General features: G+C 43.4%; 1 protein-coding gene across 1 annotated transcript in view; it reads right to left on the bottom strand.

Moving 5' to 3' along the window:
• C1D (C1D nuclear receptor corepressor) overlaps nt 1-24,815 on the bottom strand; it is a 66,249-nt gene that overhangs the window by 29,579 nt on the left and 11,855 nt on the right. The window contains exon 2 of the mRNA XM_077485949.1: nt 22,278-22,424. Within this exon, the coding sequence (XP_077342075.1) occupies nt 22,278-22,418 (141 nt within the window). The 5' untranslated portion in view covers nt 22,419-22,424. The remainder of the gene's footprint in view (nt 1-22,277; nt 22,425-24,815) is intronic.

Below are 24,815 nucleotides of genomic sequence, written 5' to 3'. Positions count from 1 at the left end.
GAAATTTTCTTTTTTTCTTCCTATCAGAACCTTCACCGAACTGTATTGCTTGGTCTACAAGGGATATATGTAAATGGCCAAGACTGAGTATAGTGCCTGGTAGAGATTTCTGGATTAGAATCTCTTAGAAAATGGTCTGGATAGCATAATTCTTTAGGCAGGCTAGCGGGATCATTCATAAGTATTTCAATTGTGTTTAGCCGTTTGTCTACACTTTTTTTATATAATCTTTATTCTTATTAAACACATAAGATACATAAAATGCAATGAAGTTGACAAAGTCTCATTATTGAGGATATAGAATTGCTGGTTTAGCCTAGGAGCATAACGTAGTACAACATCTGAGTATTAAAAAAAAAAAAAAAAAAAAAAAATGAAAAACTGGGGAGACATGGGGAAGGGAGTAGGGGGTTAGGACGATTGATCGGAACTTATAGCCTTGCGGTGTATAGGGGAAGTTCCATCCTGGTGACCTTGGCGGGAACCCAGCCTTTGTCATATATCTTGTGTAATATTTGGGGGCGTGTCTCAGCCCAGTGGCCGCCAAGGACCCCACAGGCGCCCCCCAGGAGAGGGGCTAAGAATCCTCCATCATACCTCCTAGGGGAGGCACCCCCCAGGCCCCCGCTGCTGCCGACCCAGGCCTGGGTCCCACCAAGGAACCAGGGTTATCAAGTGGATCCTCCTATCAAATGCAACCATCCATATACTGTAAGAGCATAGCTAGGAGAAAACATAAATTACAAAGGATACGTTGAACCTTAGATTTGACCTCCATTGTCTGCTATATAAACCAGGGGAGGGAGAGCATATTAGTTTCAACTTTGGGCAACTTTGGTCACGTTCAGGTATGCACGTCACCATTAACAGGTATTTTCAGTTTCAACGAGGGCTCCACTAACTCCAACAGTGTAACTTCCAGGCTAGATGGCACAGGTTCTGGGTTGGCAGTATATTTCTGCCACTATGCCCAGATACTGGTAAAACATTTGCTTTTGTCTCTGCACCTCGCCACCTACTCCTCCGCCTCTCAAATTTTGTGGATCTGTGGGCGTTTCCAATAAAGAGGTATAAGCCTTTTAGCAGCATTTAAGAGATGAGGAAGAGTGCTTTTCTTGTAATGGTTCAGAGGAAGGGCAGGGAGGTGCAAGAGAAAGCGAGCTGGATATCGATCTGCAGGGCATCCTTTATACAGGTGTGGACTTCTACCCAGAATGTTCTTATCACTGGGTAGTCCCACCAAATGTGAAGGAGTGTACTTTTCTGGCCACAGCCACACCAACAACGGTCTGTGACTGAAGGGTAGATACATGATCGAGCCGCAGGTACCCTGTACCATAGGGTCAGAAGTTTGTAGTTAGTGTCTTGGAGTCTATGGAGCTGGAGTGTGCGAGTCTAAACATGTGCAACCTTTGTTCAGCTGAAAACTTCCAGGTCACATTCCCATTCTTGGATAAAGGTCAGTTTAGTGACAGCAAAGGCTAATCCCAGAAGCTGATAAGAGTTCAGAAATCAAATGGGGGGGGGGGGGGGGGGTGAGCTCTTCCTCAATGAACAAACGTTCAAATAAAGTAAGGGTGTCCAAACCCTCTTGTAGAGGCATCGTGTATCGCAAAAAAGTGTTGAAGCTGATTATGTCTCCACCAGTCCATTGGGAAACGTCCATGCCTGTCCCTCAGGGTCTCTGGGGGGGGGGGGGGGGGGATCAGCTTGCCTCTCTCCAGGATTTTGCCACAAGTGTAAGTTGCCATCAGTGACCCAGGTCCCAAAAAGGTTGCCTGTTCCCCAGGAGGGAACCACAGAAATCCTCCCAGCGGTACCAGTGGGGAGCCAGAGAGGGCTAGGGCATACAAAGCATTGGTGCAGTCCCAAACATGGAGGGAATGGGTGGTCAGCAAAGAAGCTGACTGTGAAAGCCCTCTGTATTCCCAGGGCAGCCAATGGGCATACAAAAGATTGCAACCTTCTAGGCTTTTCTCTAGGGAGACCCACATTTTAGAGCTGGTACGGTGGCACCAGTTTAAAATGTGCTGGAGTGTTATAGCTCTATAATAGTGACAAATGTCTGGAAGGCCTAGACCCCCTGCCTCTTTAGGTTCTGTAGTAGGGGCAAGGCCAGGCTAGGTTTTTTACTGTGCCATATGAAGCTGATCATTTGAAGCTGTGATTTTTTTTTTTGGAAGGGGGAGAAGAGGTAGCATCTGCATCAAGGAAATAACCCTAGGGAGGAAATTCATTTTAAGTATATTGACTTTGCCTAGCCATGTGAAAGAGGTCTTGGCCCAGTTTTGCAGGTCTCTGGAGACGCACCCTGCCCAGAAAAGTAGCGAAATTAGCAGAATATAGTGTATCAAACCAGCCCGTGAGTTGGATCCCTAGGTATTTAATAGAGGCTTTGGCGTCAACTGAATGGGAGGGCTTGCCACAGGTTAGTGGCCAATGTGTCTGGTATATTAATAATAGGTAGGACCAACAGAGCTTCGGGGGGAATCGGGTGGCCGGTGGCAAACTAATTGAAGTACCTGAACATGCGGTTTTGCAGCAGGGAGAGAAATTTGGCGTAATATGCTTTGGTATATCCATCTGGGCCAGGACTCTATTGGGGGACCTAAGTGTGTGTATGTGAGAGGTTATGCGCTTCTTTCGGAGTGCCCTGGCTAGCATTTTGCCGCACTTATTACCATGTTCGTAATACTTGTGGGATAGATGGCGTAGTTGCCTGAGGGCGCGGCAATCAAATAGGCGCGAGAACAACTCCTTTAGCTCAGTCAGGCCTTAGCATCTCCCTGACGTTTATGTCTAAGTTCCTCCTGTTGCAGAGCTGACAGCACCTTCTGAAAATCAATCTGTCTTTCCTTTTTAAGATTAGAAATTAGTGAGATCAATTCTCCTCTGAGAACCGCCTTGTGGCCTTCCCACACAACCCCTTCTGGTAACCCATCAGACACATTTTCAGCAAAAGTAGGATTTTTATAACAGCTTGATTGTAAAATCGTTTTCTTCTAGTACATCACGGGACACAGAGCCACAGTATTTATCGATGGGTTATATAGTAAACCACTAGGTGATGGACACTGGCACACCCTAGACAGGAAGTTTAGCTCCCCATATAACCCCTCCCCTTATTGAGAGTACCTCAGTTTTGTAGCAAAGCAATATATGTGTATTAGAAGAGGGGAGGGACCTCTGTGTCCTGTAATGTACTTGAAGAAAAGGATTTTACAGGCAAGCCGTTATAAAAATCCTATTTTCTTTTTCGCACATCACGGGACACAGTATTTACTGATGGGGTGTCCCAGAGCAATGCTATCTGAAGGGAAGGAGACAACAAAAAGTAGGGTGCAATCAGACCTGAGGACCTTGTACCATGGCCTGCAGCACACTGCACCCAAAGGCGATATCCTCATGTCTTCTCTCATCCACCTGATAGAATCTGGTGAATGTATGGACTGAAGACCATGTTGCGGCCTTGCAGATTTGAGCCACGGAGGCCTGGCGATGCACTGCCCATGAAGCACTAACAGCCCTTGTGGAGTGCGCTTTGATTTTAAAAGGTGGAACTTTCCTCTTCAAACCATAAGCTTGAACAATTACCTGTCGAATCCACTTAGCACTGGTAGATTTTGACGCTACCTGTCCTTTTTTAGGACCTGCAGGCAACACAAACAAAACATCCATTTTGCGAATACGAGATGTCGCTTCCGAATAGGTTCTGACCACTCTCACTACATCCAGAGAATGTAGTGACTTTTCTTCCATAGAACAGAGATCTGGAAAAAATGAAGGCAGAACAATATCCTGGTTTAGATGGAAACCTGAAACCACCTTCGGTAGAAAGCTAGGATTAGGACGCAATACTACTCTACTATATCCTTGTGCATGATTAAATATGGCTCTTTACAAGAAAGACGCCAATTCTGATTCCCTTCTTGCAGAAGAAATTCAAGTCCCAGGGGTTCAGGGGCACTCTAACTGGTGAATTAAGGTGCGTTACCCCCTGCATAAAGCTTCGGCCAAAGAATGCGAAACAAGCGGACGTTGAAATAATACCGACAAGGCCGCCAGGCCTGGCCCTTGATAGTACTCAAGGCCAGCTTCATCCCTAACCCCATTTGCAGAAAAGCAAGGATTCTCCCTAGGACATACTTTCTGGGATGCCAATCCCTAGATTCACACCAGGAGACATATGTCTTCCAGACTTTATAATAAATGACTGTGGAAGCTGGCTTCCTTGCATTAATCAAGGTAGAAATTACCGGGCCTGAAAGCCCACGACTCTTCAGAATGTGGGTTTCAATAGCCAAATCATTAAATTTAGCATTTTGTAAGGTAGGATGGAACACTGGTCCCTGCGATAGCTAGAAGCACCGACTTCTTTTCCCGCTTGATCCTGCAAAGAAGTCGAGGTAGTAGTAGAATAGGAGGGAATGCATAAATCAGTGAGAATTGATGCCACAGAGTCACTAACGCATCTGTCCCGCATGCAAGTGGATCCCTTGTTCTTGATCATGATGTTGAACCTTGACGCAAACAGATCTACATCCAGGATGCCTCATCTTTGGCATATGGCCAGGAAGATGTCAGGGTGAAGAGACCATTCCCCTGGGAACAACTGCTGGTGACTTAAGTAGTCAGCCTACCAGTTCTCTACTCTTCCAGAACTACTCCCCAACCTAAAAGGCTGGCATTTGTTGTTACCACCTTCCAGGTAACTGGTAAAAAGGATTTCCCTTTCTGCAGATTCTCGGGTACCAACCACCAACTGAGGCTCTGACGTGCTATTGGTGACAAGCGCATTGGAAAATCTAGCGCCTGCACTTTGTTCCACGCAGACAGGATACTGTTTTGCAGCAGTCTCGAATGAAACTGAGCATAGGGAACCACTTCGAAATAAGCCCCCATCTTTCCCAACAACCTCATACAAAGGCGAATAGAAGGACCGTTATTTGCCCTGACTACCTGAGCCAGCTCCTTTATGGCACTGATTTTTGCCTGGGGTAAAAACACCCTCTTCTGGGTTGTATCTATGACCAGATCCAAGTACTCTAGTCTTCTTACTGGTTTTAAAGAAGACTTCTCTAAGTTGAGGACCAAACCTAGGTATTCCACACAGTTGACCATGGTGACCAAGTTTTGGTCTAAGCAGGCTACCAACTGGCGTATTAAGAGCAGGTCTTCCAGGTACGCTATAACCTTTATACCCTGAGACCGAAAGGCAGAGCTACAAACTGAAAATGAAGTTTTTCCACTTCAAAACACAGATATTTCTGATGGGCAGGGAAAACGGGTACATGCAGGTATGCATCCTTGATGTCTACTGATGCCAGAAGTTCTCCTCCTTGTAGGATGGAGACTACTGATCGGATTGATTCAATGTGAAAAGATCACTTTTTTTTTTAGGAACCGGTTTAGATCTTTGAGATCTAGGATGGGTCTGACATCTCCATTTGGCTTGGCACCGTGAAGAGGTTTGAATAAAACCCCAATCCCTGCATAGGAACTACCATGATTACTTTTTGCGACAAAAGTCGCTCCAATGCTTGAAAGAGAGACTTCTTTTTCTCTGGGTCTTTGGGAACATTTGATATGAGGAAACGAGGAGACGGGAATTCTTAGAACTCTAGTTTGTAACCGAGAGTTATTGTGGAGACCACCCATCTGTCCTGAAAATCCTCCTGCCAGACCCTTGAGAACGGTAGCAGTCTCCCCCCCCCCCCCCCCGCCACTCAAACGAGCAGGGGCGCCCCTTCATAAAGAGGCTTTAGCGTTCTCTCTTGTAGATTTTCTCCCCCAGAACTTCTTTTGTCCCTGGAGTTTTACCCCTTAAGCCTAACGATAGAGGCCGTCGTGACTGCCTGGAGGCTGATGCCCCTGGCACTGGAGAAAGAGCCAGTTTAAATGAGGGACGTTTACTCCTTTTCTTAACTGGCAAAAGGGAACTTTCCTACTTGAGATTTTTTGGATATAAAATTGTCCAAATCCTCCCCAAACAGCCTTGCACCACGGAAGAGAAAACCTGCCATAAGTTTTTTTATATGGCGTTTTGGATGACCATTTTTCAACCATAGGATTCTACACATATGCACCATATTCAATAAAAAGTCCAGTGAACAGTGATAAAGCTAATTTGTGAAAGTCTCTCTTTAAGGACTCAGATGTAAATAGGAATGTATCAATAATGTCTCAAAAACGATATATATGCAAAGGGATGTGTTGCTTGGATCCCGGGTTACTATAGGCACACAATAGGGTACTCTTACCAACATTGGTGGACGCACATACCATACGGCAGTGAGTCAAATGCGCTTATGATTCTCCCGTTGTATAGCAATGGCATACAGAACACAGCCTTGGCATACAGAACAGCTCCAGGTTGCAGCAAGAGATTGCACCAGCAATTTCTCATCCTGTGAAGCTGAAGAGGGTCCTTCCCCACTTGATTCCTCAGAAGAGGAGTCATCAGTCTCATCCCGGTCCTCTGAGGGGGATTGGTCTCCCCTTTCCCAGAGTTCCTCTGTTTGAGGGCCCTAGGTGGTAGACGGAGACCTAATGTGTTTTCTTCCACTTTGTGAAGATGCGATTAAGGCCATTAATCTTTCCTCTAATCCACTTATGGTTGAGGAAAAAAAGCGCCTGAGTAATATATACAGGGGCTGAAAAGCCAGAAGCAGTTGCAGCCCCTGACCCCAACTGCTCACACTGACCAGCCTCCCTAGGTCCTTCAGGGGGAGATGGTGCTGCAGAGGGAAGGTCCTCAGAGCCTGAGGGAGATCCCTTTGAGTCCCTATTTTTTGGGGTATTTGTACCTCCCCTTCTGCCCATAGTGGCAAGCACAAATGCAGAGGTACTACCAGAAATGCGCCCACTGTTGAGCAAAATAGTCCAGCAACTGCCCCTGCTATCACGGCTCAGTCTGATGCTAAGTAAATGTTTGTCTGGGAATGTCTGTTGTCACCCACACTCACATGCGCCCATCTGCTCTGTGTCCCTCCTTGAGCTGTGTGCACCTACAAAAGAGTGCACTTTATAGCTTTGTATAGCCCGCATTGTGGGTGTTAAACCATGCCGGCATTGTGATAAAGCTCTGCCCCCTCATCTGACCACCCCTTACGCCCCCCCCCCTTTTTAAAAAAAAAGACTGCTTTCCCCGCGCGAGCCAAGGGCACATGGAGGGAAGGCTGGGGCTGAGGAGAGAGGTGGGCCGGTGGATGGAGAGCCGTCGTAATGGTGGCGGCAGTAGTAGGAGGCGGTTGCGGCATACTGCCGATTTCCCTGTGGCCTCTAACCTGAAGGAAGCTGTGGGGGGACATTCATGACAAGAAAAAAAAAAACCCTTCCCATATCCTACCTGGAGCATAGGCTCGGAGGAGCGTGCAGCTTGGACACAAATTGCTTTCCTTATCCAGCTGCAGGGTTCTGTGGTAACAGACCCAATCTTCACTTCTCACGGTTGGCTCAGTTTAGAAAAACCTTCAGGGACTGGGGCCCCCTTTTTATCGGGGGATCCGTAGCTCTGGGCCTGTAAAGCAGCCCATCAGGAATATGGCTGAAAAAAACAAATACTGGATCCCATGGTCCAGCTTTCTAAAAAGAGAAGTGTTACAGGTAAGTCCTCGTGTCTTTGGACACGAGGCCCGGGTACCATTCAATTTGGCCTAAAAAGACACCTTGAATGGATCCGGTTGAATGGCTTGCCCCAGTAAGGAATATTCCAGTGGAGCACAGCACATCTTTACTCATGACCAACACCTAAGACACTGACACTGGCGAAAAAACTGAGGTACTCCCAGTAAGGAGAGGGGTTATATAGGAGGCTAAACTTCCTGTCTAGGGTGTGCCAGTGTCCATCACCTAGTGGTGCCTATATAACCAATCAGTAAATACTGTGGCTCTGTGCCCCGTGATGTACGAAAAAGAAATAGTGATTGATGGTGTCGGAGACCTTAGAGATCACTGAGGGGTCATCCAAGAGATTTTCATTGAGTCTCCAAGACCATGCCTTTGGAGACCCATCGGGGACCCTGATTGTAGCTGAAACAGGGGCATGGTATGAGATAGTAATATTCGCCATCTCAGCCGACTGCAGTAGCTCTAGAGAAGTAATGGCGAACCTTGGCACCCCAGATGTTTGGAACTACATTTCCCATGATGCTCATGCACGCGGCAGTGTAGTTGAGCATCATGGGAAATGTAGTTCCAAAACATCTGGGTTGCCAAAGTTCGCCATCACTGCTCTGCTGTAAAGTGTCATGGTTCACACACATGAGATCTATGCGTGTATAGACATCATGTACCCCTGAGTAGTAGCTATAATCTCTGTCTGACGTGTGCAGTGCTCGCCAAGTGTCAATAAGAAAATGATTCTGTAACAATTTAAGTAAGTGCTTGAGAAAGGCCTGGGAGTGTGTGGGGCAGCCACGGGATGGGTCTATGAGGGGGTCAGGGCTAACATTGAAGTCTCCCCCAAGGATCAGGAGGCCCTCACAAAATTCTGTCAGTTTTTCTAATACTGAGTCTATAAAGGAGAGTTGTTTGGCGTTAGGCACGTAAAGTCACAAATGGGAATTTTTGGCTGGCTATGAGACAAAGACATAACGGCCTTGCGGGTCTGTGCAACTTTCTGAGGGTTGGAGCGGACACGATTTGTGAAATGCAATGGCTGTACCACATGATTTAGCTACCGGGGAGTTACTAAAGAACCACTGACTATAGAGATGTGTAGGTATCTTTGGGAGGGATTGCTGTCTAAAATGCGTTTTTCTGCAGGAACACGACTTGAGACCCTAGGTGTTTCAGTTCTAGCCAAAGTTTGTTGCGCTTGTGTGGAGAGCAGAGCCCCCTAACATTATAAGACAGTACCTTTAGTGACGGCATACCTGAAGTCGGTGACAAACAATCCTTTTGTTACCTTCAGTAAGTCCTGTGTGGGTATTGGCAGATGATAAACTACCTGAAGGCTGAACCAACAAAACTAAAACTATTAAAAATAACAAACAAATGTGGAGTACGATGAGAGTAAGGGAAAGAGAAGTAGAAAAAGGGAAAAGAAAGAAAAAGAAGGGAGGGAGGAGAGGGGAAGGGGGGAAAGAAAGTAAAATGAGGACCAGACCTTGGCCAACAGGTCTGGTAGACTATACAAGGTTCAACCAGTTGGCCCAGGGAGGGTATCGAAACCTGAAAACCCCTGGGTACCAGCTTGGTGTCCCTCGAGGGACAATCGCCTAGTTAGGTGAGGCCTAATTGGGGTACGTGGGCAACCACCAAGGGGACGCGGGACCCGGTCACCCGTCCAGTCCATGGGAACAAATGAGCAAGGTAACGAATAAGGGGTATGCTAACATGTACCCATAAAAGGTGCAAAGCATCCAAACATGTGACTGTTACGTGCCCTCCATTCCAGCATGTAGAGGAGAGTTCAACTTAGCACGTTAGTATCACAGGGACCACAAGTTCCAGCATCCTCCATGGTGTGGGCCTGTGATTTCAGCAATGTGTCCAGTAGCTCATATGCCCAATTTAGGAGGCCAGTACATGGAAGGAGGTGGATGTGGTCCTTCTAAAGAACTGTAGATAAATGTACCAGCGGTGTGGTTAGTCTCTAGGCACAGAAGGGCCCGGGGAAGGCCCCTAGGTCTTCCGTTTGTGGCCACAGGATCGACGCCCGCAGGCTGCCGGGATCAAGGGTTGAGGCATCTGAGGAATCGGGATGTCTGTGATATTATGCTAATCAAGAAAGTCAACTGGGTCCAGCTCCAGGGTGTGCAGGAAGTGGAGGAGGTCATCTTTAGTGCACAGCCCTTCGCCCATTTTTGGATGCCTGGAGGCTGAATGGGAAGCCCCAGTGATATGCGAGGCCTGCCGCTTAAATCTCCGATAGTGGGTGCATTGCCCTTCGCTGCATTAGGGTGTGTCTGGAAAGGTCCTGGTAAAAGCACAGATGAGTTCCGTCAAAGACCGGTCTATTGCACATCTTTTGCATAATGTGTTCTTTTAGGGTATATTTGTGGAGTTTGCAAATAATATCCCTGGGGTTCTCCGGATCATCTGATTGGGGCCCAAGTGCCCTATGGGCCCTGTCTATCTCGATTGGGGCCGGCGATGGTAGGTTCAAGATTTCACAGAACACTCCCTGCAGCGTAGGTAAGATGTCCTTGGGTGTGGTGGCTTCTGGTAGGCCGCGTATGCGAATGTTCGCTCGCCTGCTGCGATTTTCCATGACATCTAATTGACACAGTAGGGCCTCTATTTGGTGACCATGAGCAGATGAGAGATGCTGAGAGATGGCTGGCACAGTATCAAATTTCTGTTCCAAAGTCTCTACTCTGTGTCCTAGCTCAGTAGTGTCCGTTTTCAATTGCTCAATATCCTTCTTAAAAGACCTTTAATCTGGCTAATAAAGCGTTCTAAGCCCTCTTTTGTGGGGAGAGACCACAGGTGCTGTCTTATGTCCCCGTCTCCTGCCAGGTGTGCCATCTCGGTGCCCTGATCCTGTGATGAGGTGGAGTGGGGGGGAGACAGGGAGGATGGAGTCACTTATCACCCTGGGAGAGGGGATAGGAGACAGCGCTGGCGGTACAGGCTGAGCCGCGTGGAGCTGCTGTGGGACCGTTCGTTCCGGCGCCATCTTGGATTTCCCCTTCTGCTGTTGGGTGGTGCTAGAGAGGAACAATTCCAGTGATCCCTGACCTTGCTGGTGAGTCCTTTTGGGCTGTGAAGATGCCTGCCACTGTTGTGACATGCCATGGGCGAATAATCACCCTGGTAGCTGCTGTTAGTTCTGCGGACTGGACAGAGCTCAGGCACAGCACGTCCTCACTCCTCCATAGTCAGACCACGTCCAGTCTGTTTGTCTACACTTAAGCAACATTCACACCTATGCATTTTATTACACATGGACTTCCACTGGAATAAAAAGCAAGAAAATGAATGTTGTTGGAGTCCAATTGAAATTGTAATTATCAACCCTTTCAAATGAGTTTCAATAAAAAAATCATGTGCCTAAAAAAAGAGGTGGTAAAAGCAACCTTATATACTTTAAAATGTATACATTTCACCTCCATCATTTACTGCAATTTTGTGGTCCGTCTTCAATCTGTAGGAATACCATTGTTTGATTGGGTGTGTCCAGAGAAAGGAGGCAAAAAAAATAAAAAAATAAAAAATAAAGACTTCCCCTTTAAACTTTTTGAATACTTTCCAAAGCTTTTGGTCAGAGATCGACCACATCACTCAAAAATCCACAGACCGCGTGTTACCATGGAACTCAGCGTTTTCTCCTGCATTACCCCTCCACCATATCTCTGGGACAGCCTACAGACTTTCCATTTTACCACAGCTGTTTACTGCAGCTAAATTCTGTATTTTTGGAAACAGACAAGCACCACCAGTCTCCATCTGGTTGAAAAAGGCTAATGACCCCCCCCCCCCCCCCCCACATTAACTTTCCTTTTTTTGCCCTTTTACAGCTCCCCCCCCCCCCCCTTTTTTTTCTTCTCTCTCTCCCCCTTCCTTTTAATCATCTTCCTGTTCTATTTAATCTTCAAAAAATTAAAACACAGGCTACAGAGACATCTGGTAGTCTAGTTCTATGGGGTACTTACAGATGTGTGGACTGCTTTTCTGCTTGTAGATTTCACTTATTATGCTGGACATTATACATATACTTTTTTTGAACCTGACCATATTTAATGAAAAACTAATGCCACGTACACACAACCAGACTTTCTGACAGCAAAGGTCCGTCGGACAATTCGATCGCGTGTGGGCTCCATCGGACCTTTGCTTACCAAAAATCCGGCGGACTTTAGAAATAGAACATGTTTTAAATTTTCCCACCGGAACTCCGCCGGACCGAGAAATCCGTTAGTGTGTATGCTAGTCCGACGGACAAAAACCTACGCTAGGGCAGCTATTGGCTACTGGCTATGAACTTCCTTATTCTAGTCCGGTCGTATGTCATCACATTGGAATCCGTCGGATTTTGGTGTGATTGTGTGTGGCCAAATCCGTTCATTTGGAATGGCCATCAGAACTCCGCCGAAAGTCCGTCGGAAAGACCGTCTGACCTAGTCCCTCGAAAAGTCTGGTCATGTGCATGCGGCATAATGCCGCGTACACATGACCGGTTCTTCCGTCACAATAAACTCTGATGGTCTTTCCTAAAGAGTTCCGCTGAAACAGACTTGCCTACACACGATCCAACCAAAGTCTGATCATTTAGAACATGTGACGAACACGTACAACAGGACTAGAAAAAGGAAGTTCAATAGCCAGTAGCCAATAGCTGCCCTTGCGTCATTTTGGGTCTGTCGGAATAGCATACAAACTGTTTTCCCGACAGGAATTGATTCCGTCGGAAAGATTTAAAGTGGTTGTAAACCCTTACAAACCACTTTGACCTACAGGTAAGCCTAGATTAAGGCTTACCTGTAGGTCCAAGAAATATCTCCTTAACCTATATGGTTTATGAGATATTTACCTGAAGACAGCCACCGTTGACAGCGGCGCGCAGGCGCACTGGGTAAGCCGCAGATCGCGGCGATATGCCGCGAGTGTTGTCATCGCTGCTCCGGCGAATCACACCGCCGGAGCAGCGAGACCCACCAAGAAGATGGACGCTCGGAACTACAGGGGACAGCGGTGACTTCGCTGGCTCCTGTGTCAGGTAAGTGACACATAATGGACTACTATGTGATGCATAGTAGTCCATTATGCTTTACCTTTGCAGGGAATGAAAGAGGAAGTAAACTCATCAGGGTTTACTTCCTCTTTAAAACATGTTCTAATTTCTAGGTCCATCAGAATTTTCGAAAGAAAAAAAGTCAGATGAAGCCCACACATGATCGGAATATCCGATGGAATGATTCCGCCTGACCCTTTTCTGCCAGAAAGTCCGACCGTGTGTTCACAGCATAAGATCTTCCTGTTGAACTCCTGGTTGTAAAAGTGGTCTTATCCAGTACAGAGATCTCTGTAATATTGCCTTGGGGCGAATAAAGTAATGGAAAAATAACTGCTTTCCACCTGACCACGGCATATAAAAGGGCGGGTGGGCGTTTCCCCCTTTTCAGTGGTCGTTCCTGAACATCCCTCAGAAGGAGCAGGCGATCCCGATGCATTCGTGTTCCCCGGACACGGCGCATCTCTGATCGGCAGGAGGGCTCTGTGATTGGCCCTCCTGATCACGATGGCTGTGTCCAATCACAGCCATCATGTAATGTAAATAGAGATTCGTTGCCAGGCGATCAGCTCTACTTCTCCTCACACAGAGCCTGTCAGTGAGGAGGAGAGCGGATCTGTGCTGCGAGCCAGGGATCTGTGTGTATTAGCGTTTTTTTTTTTACAGCTTTTTATATCCTAATCACCCAGCTAGTGTCCCCAAAACAGTGTCCCCACAAAGTAAAGAACACCTGTCACATATCTGTCCCAGTAAAATGATCTGACCAGTAAACATCTGCGCACACCTGACCCAGTAAACATCTGCGCACACCTGACCCAGTAAACTTCTGCGCACACCTGACCCAGTAAACATCTGCGCACACCTGACCCAGTAAACATCTGCGCACACCTGACCCAGTAAACATCTGCGCACACCTGACCCAGTAAACATCTGCGCACACCTGACCCAGTAAACATCTGCGCACACCTGACCCAGTAAACATCTGCGCACACCTGACCCAGTAAACATCTGCGCATATCTGTCGCATTAATCAGTCAATATGGCTAAAAAATTATTCAGCAGCAAAGAGGCTTTCCACATACTTCATTCCATTGTCCTGGTGCTCCAGGGCCTTGCCGTTGCCAGGCAATCGGCTCTCCTTCTCCTCACACAGAGCCTATCAGTGAAAAGAAGAGCGGATCAGTGCTGTGAGCCAGGGATCACAGTGTATGGGCTGTTTTTTTACAGCTTTTTACACACTGATCACCCAGCTAGTGTACCCAAAACAGTGTCCCCGCAGAGTGAAGAGCACCTGTCACACATTTGTCCCAGTAAAATTATCTGTCCCAGTGAACATCTGCCGCCTCTGCCACACAATAGCTGCACCCAGCTATTAACAATGACAGCACCCTCATTTCATTTATTACACCAGAACATTAACTGGAGATGAACAGACTTAGAGGAAACATGTAGTATTCTGTAATTCTCAAACTGCTGCATGCTTCATAGTTTGAAGACATTAGTACCTTAAAAAGGGACTCAAAATCTTTTTTTCTTTATTTAGCTTTTTAAAGATCAAAAAAAGTTTAAGATTTCTATAAGATTTTTTATTGTCATCTGTGTCGCCATTGTGGAATTTCCCTTTACTTCACGGCCCGTTGCCACATAGGAAAAAAGGGAAATCAACTCCAATGAAAGCACAGATAGCAATAAAAAAAGCAATGCTCCCTACCCTTCCTCACTCTTCTAAAATAAAAAAATAAAAATGTTATTTGTACCTCACAGAGCAATAGAACAAGTATATAGTTTTGTATAGTTTATGAATTTCTTGACATTTCCCACTATGGACGCTGTACTGCAATAATGACATCTTACTCGTAACATAGCTAAAAATAGTCATATTCATCCTGACTTCCACAGCTGGACGTTTAGTAGCTTATCTGTGTTGCTTCCTCATTTCTATTAAAGTATAACTAAAGGCAAAAAACAAATGGCTGCACACCACCACGAGACACGATCCAATTGCCAAGTTTATTTACACCAATGTCAGACTTGGTCAATAGAGGGGTCAGCTTGGGTATTTTGTTTTACTGTCAAGGTAGCCGTAGTTTTGGTTCCTGGGTATCCTGTTCCTCCCACATTTTACTATCTTCATAAAACGCACAAGGTAGACTGAGACGTAAGGTAGACCCATCATTTTGGGCATTGGTTCACTAAATGAAAGTTTAGGACAGTGACTTGATGAATAACTGCAGCCTTTCGTAGTACAAATTTACAGATATTTGAAAGATACTAATCACCTTTTAAACATCATGGTTAGTTTGGCCTGGGAGGACTGCCTTGTATGGGTGACGTGATGTAGGGAGTCTATATTCGTCCATCTCCCATGGTTTGGCAGTACATGTGGTAACCTATTTGGAACATTACACAGATCTGAGAGTTGAAGGTCGTATGTACATTTTGGATGTATTGGGAGTATTTACTGACCCATAACTATTCGTCTTTAATGGAGATTTTTTCCTCCAGCGATGCAGTGCTGCAATGAAATTTTGCCCTCACTCGCCAACCTAAATATAGGTTGTGCATTTATGGGGGTGAAAATCCTTTTAGGTCATACCTCACATGAGTGCTTCTTATGGGGGCACTTGCCAAAGAGGAGGAGCCAGGAGCACTGGTGGGGGACACAAGAAGAGGACGATCGGTTTGCTCTGTGGAAAATCATTTCACAGAGCAGGCAAGTATGATAGGTTTGTTATTTTAAAGGAATAAAAAAATAAAATAAAAAATAATACGATTTCAGTAGTGACAATCTTAAATTTGCAGTTGTTGAAAAAATGGATGATCTCGATACATTTCTTGGTTATCTTAACCAGTTCCCGACTGGCTCACAATGATGTACGTCGGCAGAATGGCACGGGCAGGCAAACTTGCGTACAGGTAGGTCCAGTTGAATTTGCCGCCCTGCCATCGTGTGCGCACCGGTGGCGGCGCGCGTGCCGGTCAGGACCCCCGTGAGTCTGGTTGCGGGTCCCGTGGACTCGATCGCCGCAGGGATACCCGCGATTGGCTCACGGGGAAGGAGAACGGGGAGATGCTGTTTACTGCCTAGCAACAAGTGACACTGATATCTGCTTCCTGTGATTGGAGCAGAGATCAGTGTTCACTAACACACAGCTCAGCCCCCCCCCCCCCCACAGTTAGTAACACGCCCCTAGGACACACTTAACCCCTACACTGCCACCCCCTGGTTAACCCCTTCACTGCCAGTGTCATTTACACAGGAATCAGTGCATTTGTATAGCACCGATTGCTGTATAAATGACAATGGTCCCAAAAGTGTGTCAAATGTTCGATGTGTCCACCATAATGTCGCACACACAATAAAAAGCGCTGATCGCCACCATTACTAGTAAAAAAAAAAAAAATATTAATAAAAATGCCATAAAACTATCCCCCATTTTGTAAACGCTATAAACTTTGCGCAAACCAATCAATAATCATTTATTGCGAATTTTTTTTTTTTACCAAAAATATGTAGAAGAATACGTATCGGCCTAAACTGAGGAAAGAAAATGTTTTTTTAGATATTTTTGGGGGATATTTATTATAGCAAAAAGTAAAAAATAATGTGTTTTTCAAAACTGTCGCTCTTTTTTTGTTTATAGCGCAAAAAATAAAAACCGCAGGGGTGATCAAATACCACCAAAAGAAAGCTCTATTTGTTTGGGAGCCACGTCACAGGACCATGCAATTGTCAGTTAAAGCGACGCAGTGCCGAATTGAAAAAAGTGGTCTGGTCATTGGCCTGCAAAATGGTCCGGTCTGAAAGTAGTTAATGACAACAAAAATTGAGTTTTGCCTGCCACATGGACAAAAAAAAAAAAAAAGGTTAGTTTCTTGAATGTTCAGTGTTAATATCACTTCCAATTTATATAGAAAGACGCTTTCTGGTAATACCTTGTCATCTTAGACAAACGATAAAAGGCATCCAAGTAGGGCCATTTCTACAGGTACATAGAATTTACAGTAATAAGCAGGATTTTGAGAATGAGGCATCCTTGTTATATCAATGTTTTATACAAAGAGGTTACCCAAAGTGGCTGATAGTACAACACTCAAGGGAATAAAAAGGTATAAAACAAGGTTGACTCTACTTCCTACAGCATGGAGTTTGGTGAGATTAAGAAAATTGCAAATACACATTTACCCATTTTATTTGAAGATCAGATATGCGCAGAGGTGTTGAAAGATGATATTAAATGCGGTACCAAGGAGACCGCTCGCATTGGGTAAATATTTGTCCCTCAGTTTTTCCAATCCTGTGATACAATCTACCACATGGTTGCACTTCAGGGGTAACTAACGATGTGGGTATTTTGGTGGCCCTAAATATGTGCAAATGACAGGGGGGGTTCTTTTAACTGAAATACTGGCCAATATGTTGGAAGAAGATTAGACACCTCAGGGATTGTTTTATGAAGTATTTATATAGTATTGAGAAAAACCATTCCACAAATGTAGTCCGTCACTTTAAAGTATAACTAAAGGCAAAACCTTTTTTTCGTTTTTGATGGAGTGCAGAGGGATTAGAACACTTGTCAATTTTTATTGCTCTCTGTGATCCCGTTAGGGAGACTCACCCTCTCTATTTGTCCTGTTTACCATTATCATTTAAACTAGCGAAAGTAAAAGAAAATCCCATATTTTGGGTTGTCCCAAAAAAAATAAAAAAATGAATAGAGGGGAAATCTTCCAGTAGGGACATTAGTCGAGGTGACCTGGGGTTCCCCAAGAAATTCCATTAATTTGCAGGGATTTCCTCTCACTTCTTATCTAGCTATGGAAAATGAAGTGAAGGAAAATCTCCGCAATGAGACACACATGATGAAAAAAAAAAAGGAATAAAATAAATCTGATAAGGCGTTATAAACCTTTCCTTACTCTACCCAACATGGAAAAAATAAAGTTTTGCCAATACTTCTACTTTAATTCTCGCTATGTGGGCAATTTGTCTGTGGTAACAGTTCCAGTTATTGAAAGGGTTTGCACCCCCAACAATGGGAGATCTTTTGGATTTTTTATCTGCAGACCTTCATACCAGATGGGTTTAATGTTGAATGGGACATTAGCCATTTTTTATGAATGATTTTGCAGGTTTTGACCTCCCTCCTGCGTAGAGGACATTTTCAATTGTGTTTGCATGGGTTTCTTTTTATGGCTGGTAATTCTTGATTAATTTTTAACTTTCATTTTTTTGACTACCAATATTCATTTGTTGTCTTGGATACCTTAGTTTGGGTTTGCTTTGTATTGTGTATTGTCTCTATATTGTTTTTAAAACAAACAATGTCTTGCTGGCGCTTGTCAAGAGGGAGTTAAGAGCACTAATTGATATATGTATCAGGTGCTTCATTTGTGTATTTAAGAAGCAGAGCTCTTGACTGATCCTTCTTATGAATAAGCACTTGTTTGTTTGAAACATGTTAACGGCACTGCTTATCCTGGTGCTATCAGTCTGACATTGGTGTAAATAAACTCGGCAACTGGCTTGGGTCTCGTGGTATGTAGCCATTTGTTCCTTTCCTTCAGTGTTTACGGTGACAAACCCCTGAACATAAGACCGAAAAAGCTATACTCACCTGGAGCTGTGCCTCCCTTATTAAAATAACTAAAGGCAAACTTTTTTTATTGCGGTCTGTGTCCCTGTTAAGGAGATTCACCCTATTTGTCCTGTTTACCATTATCGTTAAAAGTGAAAGTATAGTGCCTTGCAAAAGTATTCACCCCCCTTGGAATTGTTTGTGTTTTGTTGCCTCACAACCTGGAATTAACATGGATTTTTTAGGATTTGCATCAGTTAATTTACAGAACACGTCCACAACTTTGAATATTTTTTTTTTTTTTAATTGTGAAGCAAACAACAAATAGGACAAAATAACAGAAAAAGTAAATGTGCATAACCATTCACCCCCTAAAGTCAATACTTTGTAGAGCCACCTTTTTGCGGCTATCACAGCTCCAAGTTGCTTTGGATCACTCTCTATGAGCTTACAACATCTTACCACTGGGATTTTTGACAATTCCTCCTTGCAAAACTGCTACAGCTCCTTCAAGTTTGATGGTTTGCACTTGTGAACAGCAATCTTTACATCTGACCACAGATTTTCTATTGGATTGAGGTCTGAGCTTTGACCAAGCTATTCCAACACATTTACATGTTTCCCCTTAAACCACTCAAGTGTCGCTTTAGTGGTATGTTTTGGGTCATTGTCCTGCTGGAAGGTGAACCTCCATCCTAGCCTCAAATCACACAGTGTGGTACAGGTTTTGCTCAAGAATATCCCTGTATTTAGCACCATCCATCTTTCCCTCAACTCTGACCAGTTTCCCAGTCCCGACGGCTGAAAAACGTCCCCACAGTATGATGCTGCAGCCACCATGTTTCACTGTGGGGGTGGTGTTCATTGGGTGAAGTGATGTGATGGGTTTGCGCCAGACATAGCATTTTCTTTGATGGCTAAAAAGTTAAAATTTTAGTCACATCAGACCACAGCACCTTCCTCCATACATTTTGGGAGTCTCCCACATGCCTTTTAGCAAACACAAAAATGTGCCATTTTGTTTTTTGCTGAAAGTAATCGTTTTCTTCTGGCCACTCTGTCATAAAGTCCAACTCTATGGAGTGTAGGACTTATTGTCTTCCTATGTACAGATACTCCAATCTCTGCGGTGGAACTCTGCAGCTCCTCCAGGGTTACCTTAGGTCTCTTTGCTGCCTTTCTGATTAATGCCCTCCTTGCCCGGTCCATGAGTTTTGGTGTGCGGCCGTCTCTTGGCAGGTTTGCTGTTGTGCCATGTTCTTTCCATTTGGTTATGATAGTTTTGATGGTGCTCCTAGGGATCAAAGATTTGGATTTTTTTTTTTTTTTTTATAACCTAACTCTGACTTCTACTTCTCAACAACATTGTCCCTTACTTGTTTCGAGAGTTCCTTGATCTTCATGGCAGTGTTTGGTTAGTGGTGCCTTCTGCTTAGGTGTTGCAGCCTCTGGGGCCTTTCAAAAAGGTGTGTATATGTAATAACAGATCATGTGACACTTAGATTGCACACATGTGGACATCATTTCACAAATTATGTGACTTCTGAAGGCAATTGGTTACCACAGAGCTTTTTATGGGCTTCATAACAAAGGGGGTGAATACATACGCACATGCCAAATTATCAGTTTTTTATTTCTGAAAAATAGTTTTATATATATATTTTTCTAATTTTACTTCACCAACTTAGACTATTGTGTTCTGATCCATCACATATAATTCAAATTAGAAAAAACATTGAACTAAAGGCTGTAATATAACAAAATAGGTTAAAAGTCAAGGGGGTGAATACTTTTGCAAGGCACCGTAAATGTAAAGAAAATCTCACATTTTGAGTTGCCCCAAGAAAAAGTAATTGTGGAGAAATCTTCCATTGGGAACACACGTTCTGGGGGTCCCCAAAAGATTCCCATAACTTGCAAAGATTTCCTTTCACTTCCTGCTTGACTATGGGACAGGAAGTGAAAGAAAATATCTGAAATAGGACACTATCCAAAATGCAAAAATAAAACGTTTTTCTATAGTTCTACTTTAAGTGTCAGGAAGTGACAGCATTTATATCCACACAGATAGCATTGATACATTAACAATCAACATAGAAAGACAGATGTTATTGTCAGAAGAATAGGATGGGATGGGATGGGATGGGATGGAAGTGAAGAATTGGCATGGAGAAGTTACAAAATGTCTTCAACATTACAGAACAAGCCCAGTTGAATGTGACTACTTACTAGCTATACCATGACCTCTAGCCATACAGTACATGAGCATCTTCAGGTTCATTCATAAGATGCTGAAATTTGGTTACATATTTGACGTATGGTAGAACATTTGTACTTCAATGGATGATTTATGGTCACTAGCAAAAAGAAATGTTTAAAAAAAAAAAAAAAAAAAAAATTTAGCAAGGGGAATCCCCAGCAAGAACAGAATAGAGGAATACAGGACTTAAGGCTTCATGAGCACTAGAAGCCCCTAAAAACTTTTTAAGTTTAAGAGCTTTTTGGTGCTTTTTCCAAAGCTCCTAAACTCAACTCCACAAAAGCCTGTGTGTACACAGGCTTTTAGGATAATTTAAGAGCTGCTGTGGTTAGGGGAGATTCAAGCTCCCTCAACCTCCCTCTCCTGAACGAAGAAGAATCAAATTCAGGATAGGAATGTTTTGACCGCCTACCACAAAATGTAGCAAAATCTTGGCACAATTTTGCCACGCTTTGCAGCAGGCAGTCATAATAGCCTATGTGTACGTAAAGCCTAACATAGGTTCTCTACTGTATCCAAACTGAAATCCAAAAAAATGGGCCTTGCCTCTTGCCAGGGATAGATTCCTTTAAAGTCCCTTCTCCTGCAAGACTCCACACCTGATAGTGTCCTTTCAGCAGTCTACAAGGTTCTCTTGGCAAAACTTCATTACGGACACTCCAAAATACACCACGAAGTGGGCGGCTGACCTCAACGTCCCGTACCTCAGACGAATGGGACAAGTCATTTGCCCTCACCCACCGCCCATCTCTGCCAACTAGGGCTCAGGAGACACACACACACACACACACACACACACACACACACACACAGATTATTTTTGTTTTTCCTATATTTAAAAAAATATATATATATATACACATTTTGTCTATTTTATGCAAATGTTAATGTTAATGCAATGTTTTATAATATATAACTTTTTTGGCAATTTTTTAAATATTTTTAATAATTATTCATTGATTAATATATTTATTGGATTATTTTTCAGCTGTATATGGTATTATTTTTGTTTTTAAATTACTTAAAAAAAAAAAAAAAAAATTTACGTTTAAATTTGCATAACGTAGACATATATATGTATGTGTATATATATATATATATATATATATATATATATATATATATATATATATATATATATATATATATATATATATATATAATTGACTACGTTATGCAAATTTAAACGTAAATTTAATTTTTTTTTTTTTTTTTTAAGAATATATCAAGCTCAATGGTGGGGTCATCTTGGTCAAATCTGAACATATGTGTCAAATACCAATTAAAATTTGGATACAGCAATGCTAGCGATGTATTGTATTGCATCAAGGGCTATATATGGTCTATGAATCATCGCAAGTAATTAAAACTTTTAAAAATTTTAAACTTTATGTTTTTTCATTGTTTTCCATCATATTTTTGTCTTTTCAGGTCTACACGCCAATACCGTGTTTAGTTGCGTTTGGTGTCTGAACCCATTTTTTTTTACTTTTCGAAGAAACTCTTTTAAACGCAACTGCCTAAAAATGGAAATAAACGAGACTGTGTACATGGTCACATAGGATAACATTGAATGAGTCCAGGGCAGTTGAAAAAAAGCATCCAACTGCCTCTGAACATACATTTAGCAGCGCCTCGTGTACATGGGGCCTAAACGTCCGTTTAGCAGCAGCAGTGTACATGAGGCCTAAGATATCTGAAAAATGCCAACAAGATTTTTGAAAGAGGATAGAATTACTATAATGACATCACCACTTACTTTCTGAAGAAGTTCAGATTTAGGGACGGACATCATTTTGGTCAACATTTCGTCAACACCGCCAACTGTTTTTTCAAAGGCCAAAAGATACTCATGGATCTCTGAAGGGTATTCTTCTGAATTCAGGTCCCCGTCTGCCATTTTGTCCTGTGGGATAAAAGAAATCCAAAAAAGACGGGTCCATTTTTGTATCCCAAACTCAAATCAAACAACATGAAACTTTTTGTCATCACATACTAGAAACCCTAATAAACTTTCTCATAAATATAAGCAATTTAGGTTATTAGCTTTCACAGCCAAAATCAACACTAACTGACAAGCTGCTACAATATTTTAGATCTTTGAGTGATTTTTTTCCAAGCAGTTGGACACCTAATTTAACCACCTGAAGCATTACAGCTGTATGTGTTAGCGGTTCACTAAGAATGTTATTTAAAAAATAAAAATTCACTAGGCTACGCTAAACTAACAGAAACAAACGAAGGAAAAAGTGCTCTAAACTGGCACAGCCAATGCCAAAGTCAACATCATCGCGGCACGTTCACACCGATAAAGGCTGCCAGAGAAACAGACCTCACACACATAGCCCAGGTACCCGGAGGGTAATCCTGTTCTTAATCCTTTAAAATGATTGTATTAGGAGAGGGAGAGGCTGGTAAGAAATACTGTTGAGATACTATAACAGGATGAGACTGGAACAAATTGAGAAAGACTCATCACGTACACAACTAGCAAGTGCGCACTTTTCATTTGTTATAAACAACGTAAGAGAATGGCACAAATCCAGTTGGCAGAACAGGAGGGAAATTTGCATTCTGCAGATTCTCCCAATGGCAGGAAGTTCTTTTTTTTATTTAAATACATTTTTCTCTGGTAAGGTGGGTTGACAACTTAAAGTACACTTCGGAAATGTTGAGTAACGGGTCACTAAAAAAGAAAACAAAATGCTAAGCTTGTACACTTTGTCTTTTTCAAATGATATTAATACCTTGACTTTAAAGCGGATTTCCTATATAAATAAAACTACGCATGAGCCGTTTTTAATATTGCTGTATCACAGAAGAACCCCAACCACAGTCTCCTGTTTTTAGTCTTTTTTTTTTTCCAGGTGCAGCATAGATCACTAAACAGACTAAACCCCAAAAAAGACCAACAATTTTGAAAAAAAAAGCTATATTTTTTACTTTTTGCTATAATAAGTATCCCCCCAAAATATATATAAAAAAACAACAAATTTCTCCATTAGTTTAGGCGATATGTATTCTTCTAGATTTTTTTTTTTTTTTTTTTTACCAAAAATATCGCAATACGTGTATATTGATTGGTATGCGCAAAAGTTATATTGTCTATAAAATAGGGTATAAGATAGTTTTTTTTAACATTTTTAAATATTTGTTTTAGTAATGCCGGTGATCTGCGATTTTTATCGTGACTGCGACATTGTGGCGGACAGAACGGACACTATTTTGGGACCTGTGACATTTATACAGCGATCAGAGCTAAAAATAGCCACGGATTACGGTATAAATGTCACTAGCAGGGAAGGGGTTAATACTAGGGGGCGATCAAGGGGTTAAGTGTGTTCCCTGGGTGTGTTTTAACTGTAGTGGGGATGGGCTACCTAGGACATGACAGAGATCCCTGCTTCCGATGACAGGGAGCAGTGGATCCCTGTTATGTCACTAGGCAGAACAGGGAAATGCATTGTTCGCATCTCATCGTTCTGCCTCTTCTCGTCGCGATTGTGGGCCACCGGCGGACACGCCCTTTTGTGCACCAGTGCCATTCTGCCAATGTACATTGGCTTGCAGCAGCCAGGAAGAGGTTAAATCCTTTGAGAATGCACTTACCATGCAGCAGCACATTCTTGCAAGATTTCGGAACCTTGGGTTTCCCAGAAGGCTGCAGGAAAGCTAAGTGACAACATGAGCACCTAGCTAAGTGGGGCAGAAGTCAGGAATATGCTATAGGCTTCCTTTTTACTGAAAATCTTTTTGTTTTAGCAATCAATTTTATATGGGATTAAATAGAGGTTAGGTGTTTTTTTGTTGAAGGTTGCTTTAAAGATGAATTCCAGGCATGGTATATTTTTCGTTTCTAGGACACACACAGGTCCCAGAAGACTGCAGAACCATTTACAAAGCGCCGCACCGTTAGGAAACCAGCAGTAAAACAGGAAAAGTTTCACTGCCGGTTTCCCCAAGATGCCCGACAACTGCAACCAAAGCTGATTGAAGAATCAGCTCAGGTGAGGACATCGCTACATCCCTGGACAGGTAAGTTTCCTTATATTAACAGCTTCCCGACCGCCTCACTCAGCTATACTGAGGCAGAAGGGCAAGTATAGGCAGATTAATGTACCTGTACGTTGCCCTTTAAGAGGCGTCTTGCCGGCATGCTCGTGCATGCCCACCGGGAGTTCCGAGATCGAGAGTCCCGCGGACATACCTGCAATCCTCTCACGGTGAGGAGGAACGGGGAGATGCTAATGTAAACAAGCATTGCCCCATTCTGCCTAGTGACACTGTCACTGATCCC

The sequence above is a fragment of the Lithobates pipiens genome, unplaced genomic scaffold (genome assembly GCF_037356315.1).
Source record: "Lithobates pipiens isolate NorthernLeopardFrog02 unplaced genomic scaffold, aLitPip1_a1.2 Scaffold_18, whole genome shotgun sequence".
NCBI lineage: Eukaryota > Metazoa > Chordata > Amphibia > Anura > Ranidae > Lithobates > Lithobates pipiens.
This window is presented reverse-complemented; position numbering and strand designations above follow the sequence as displayed.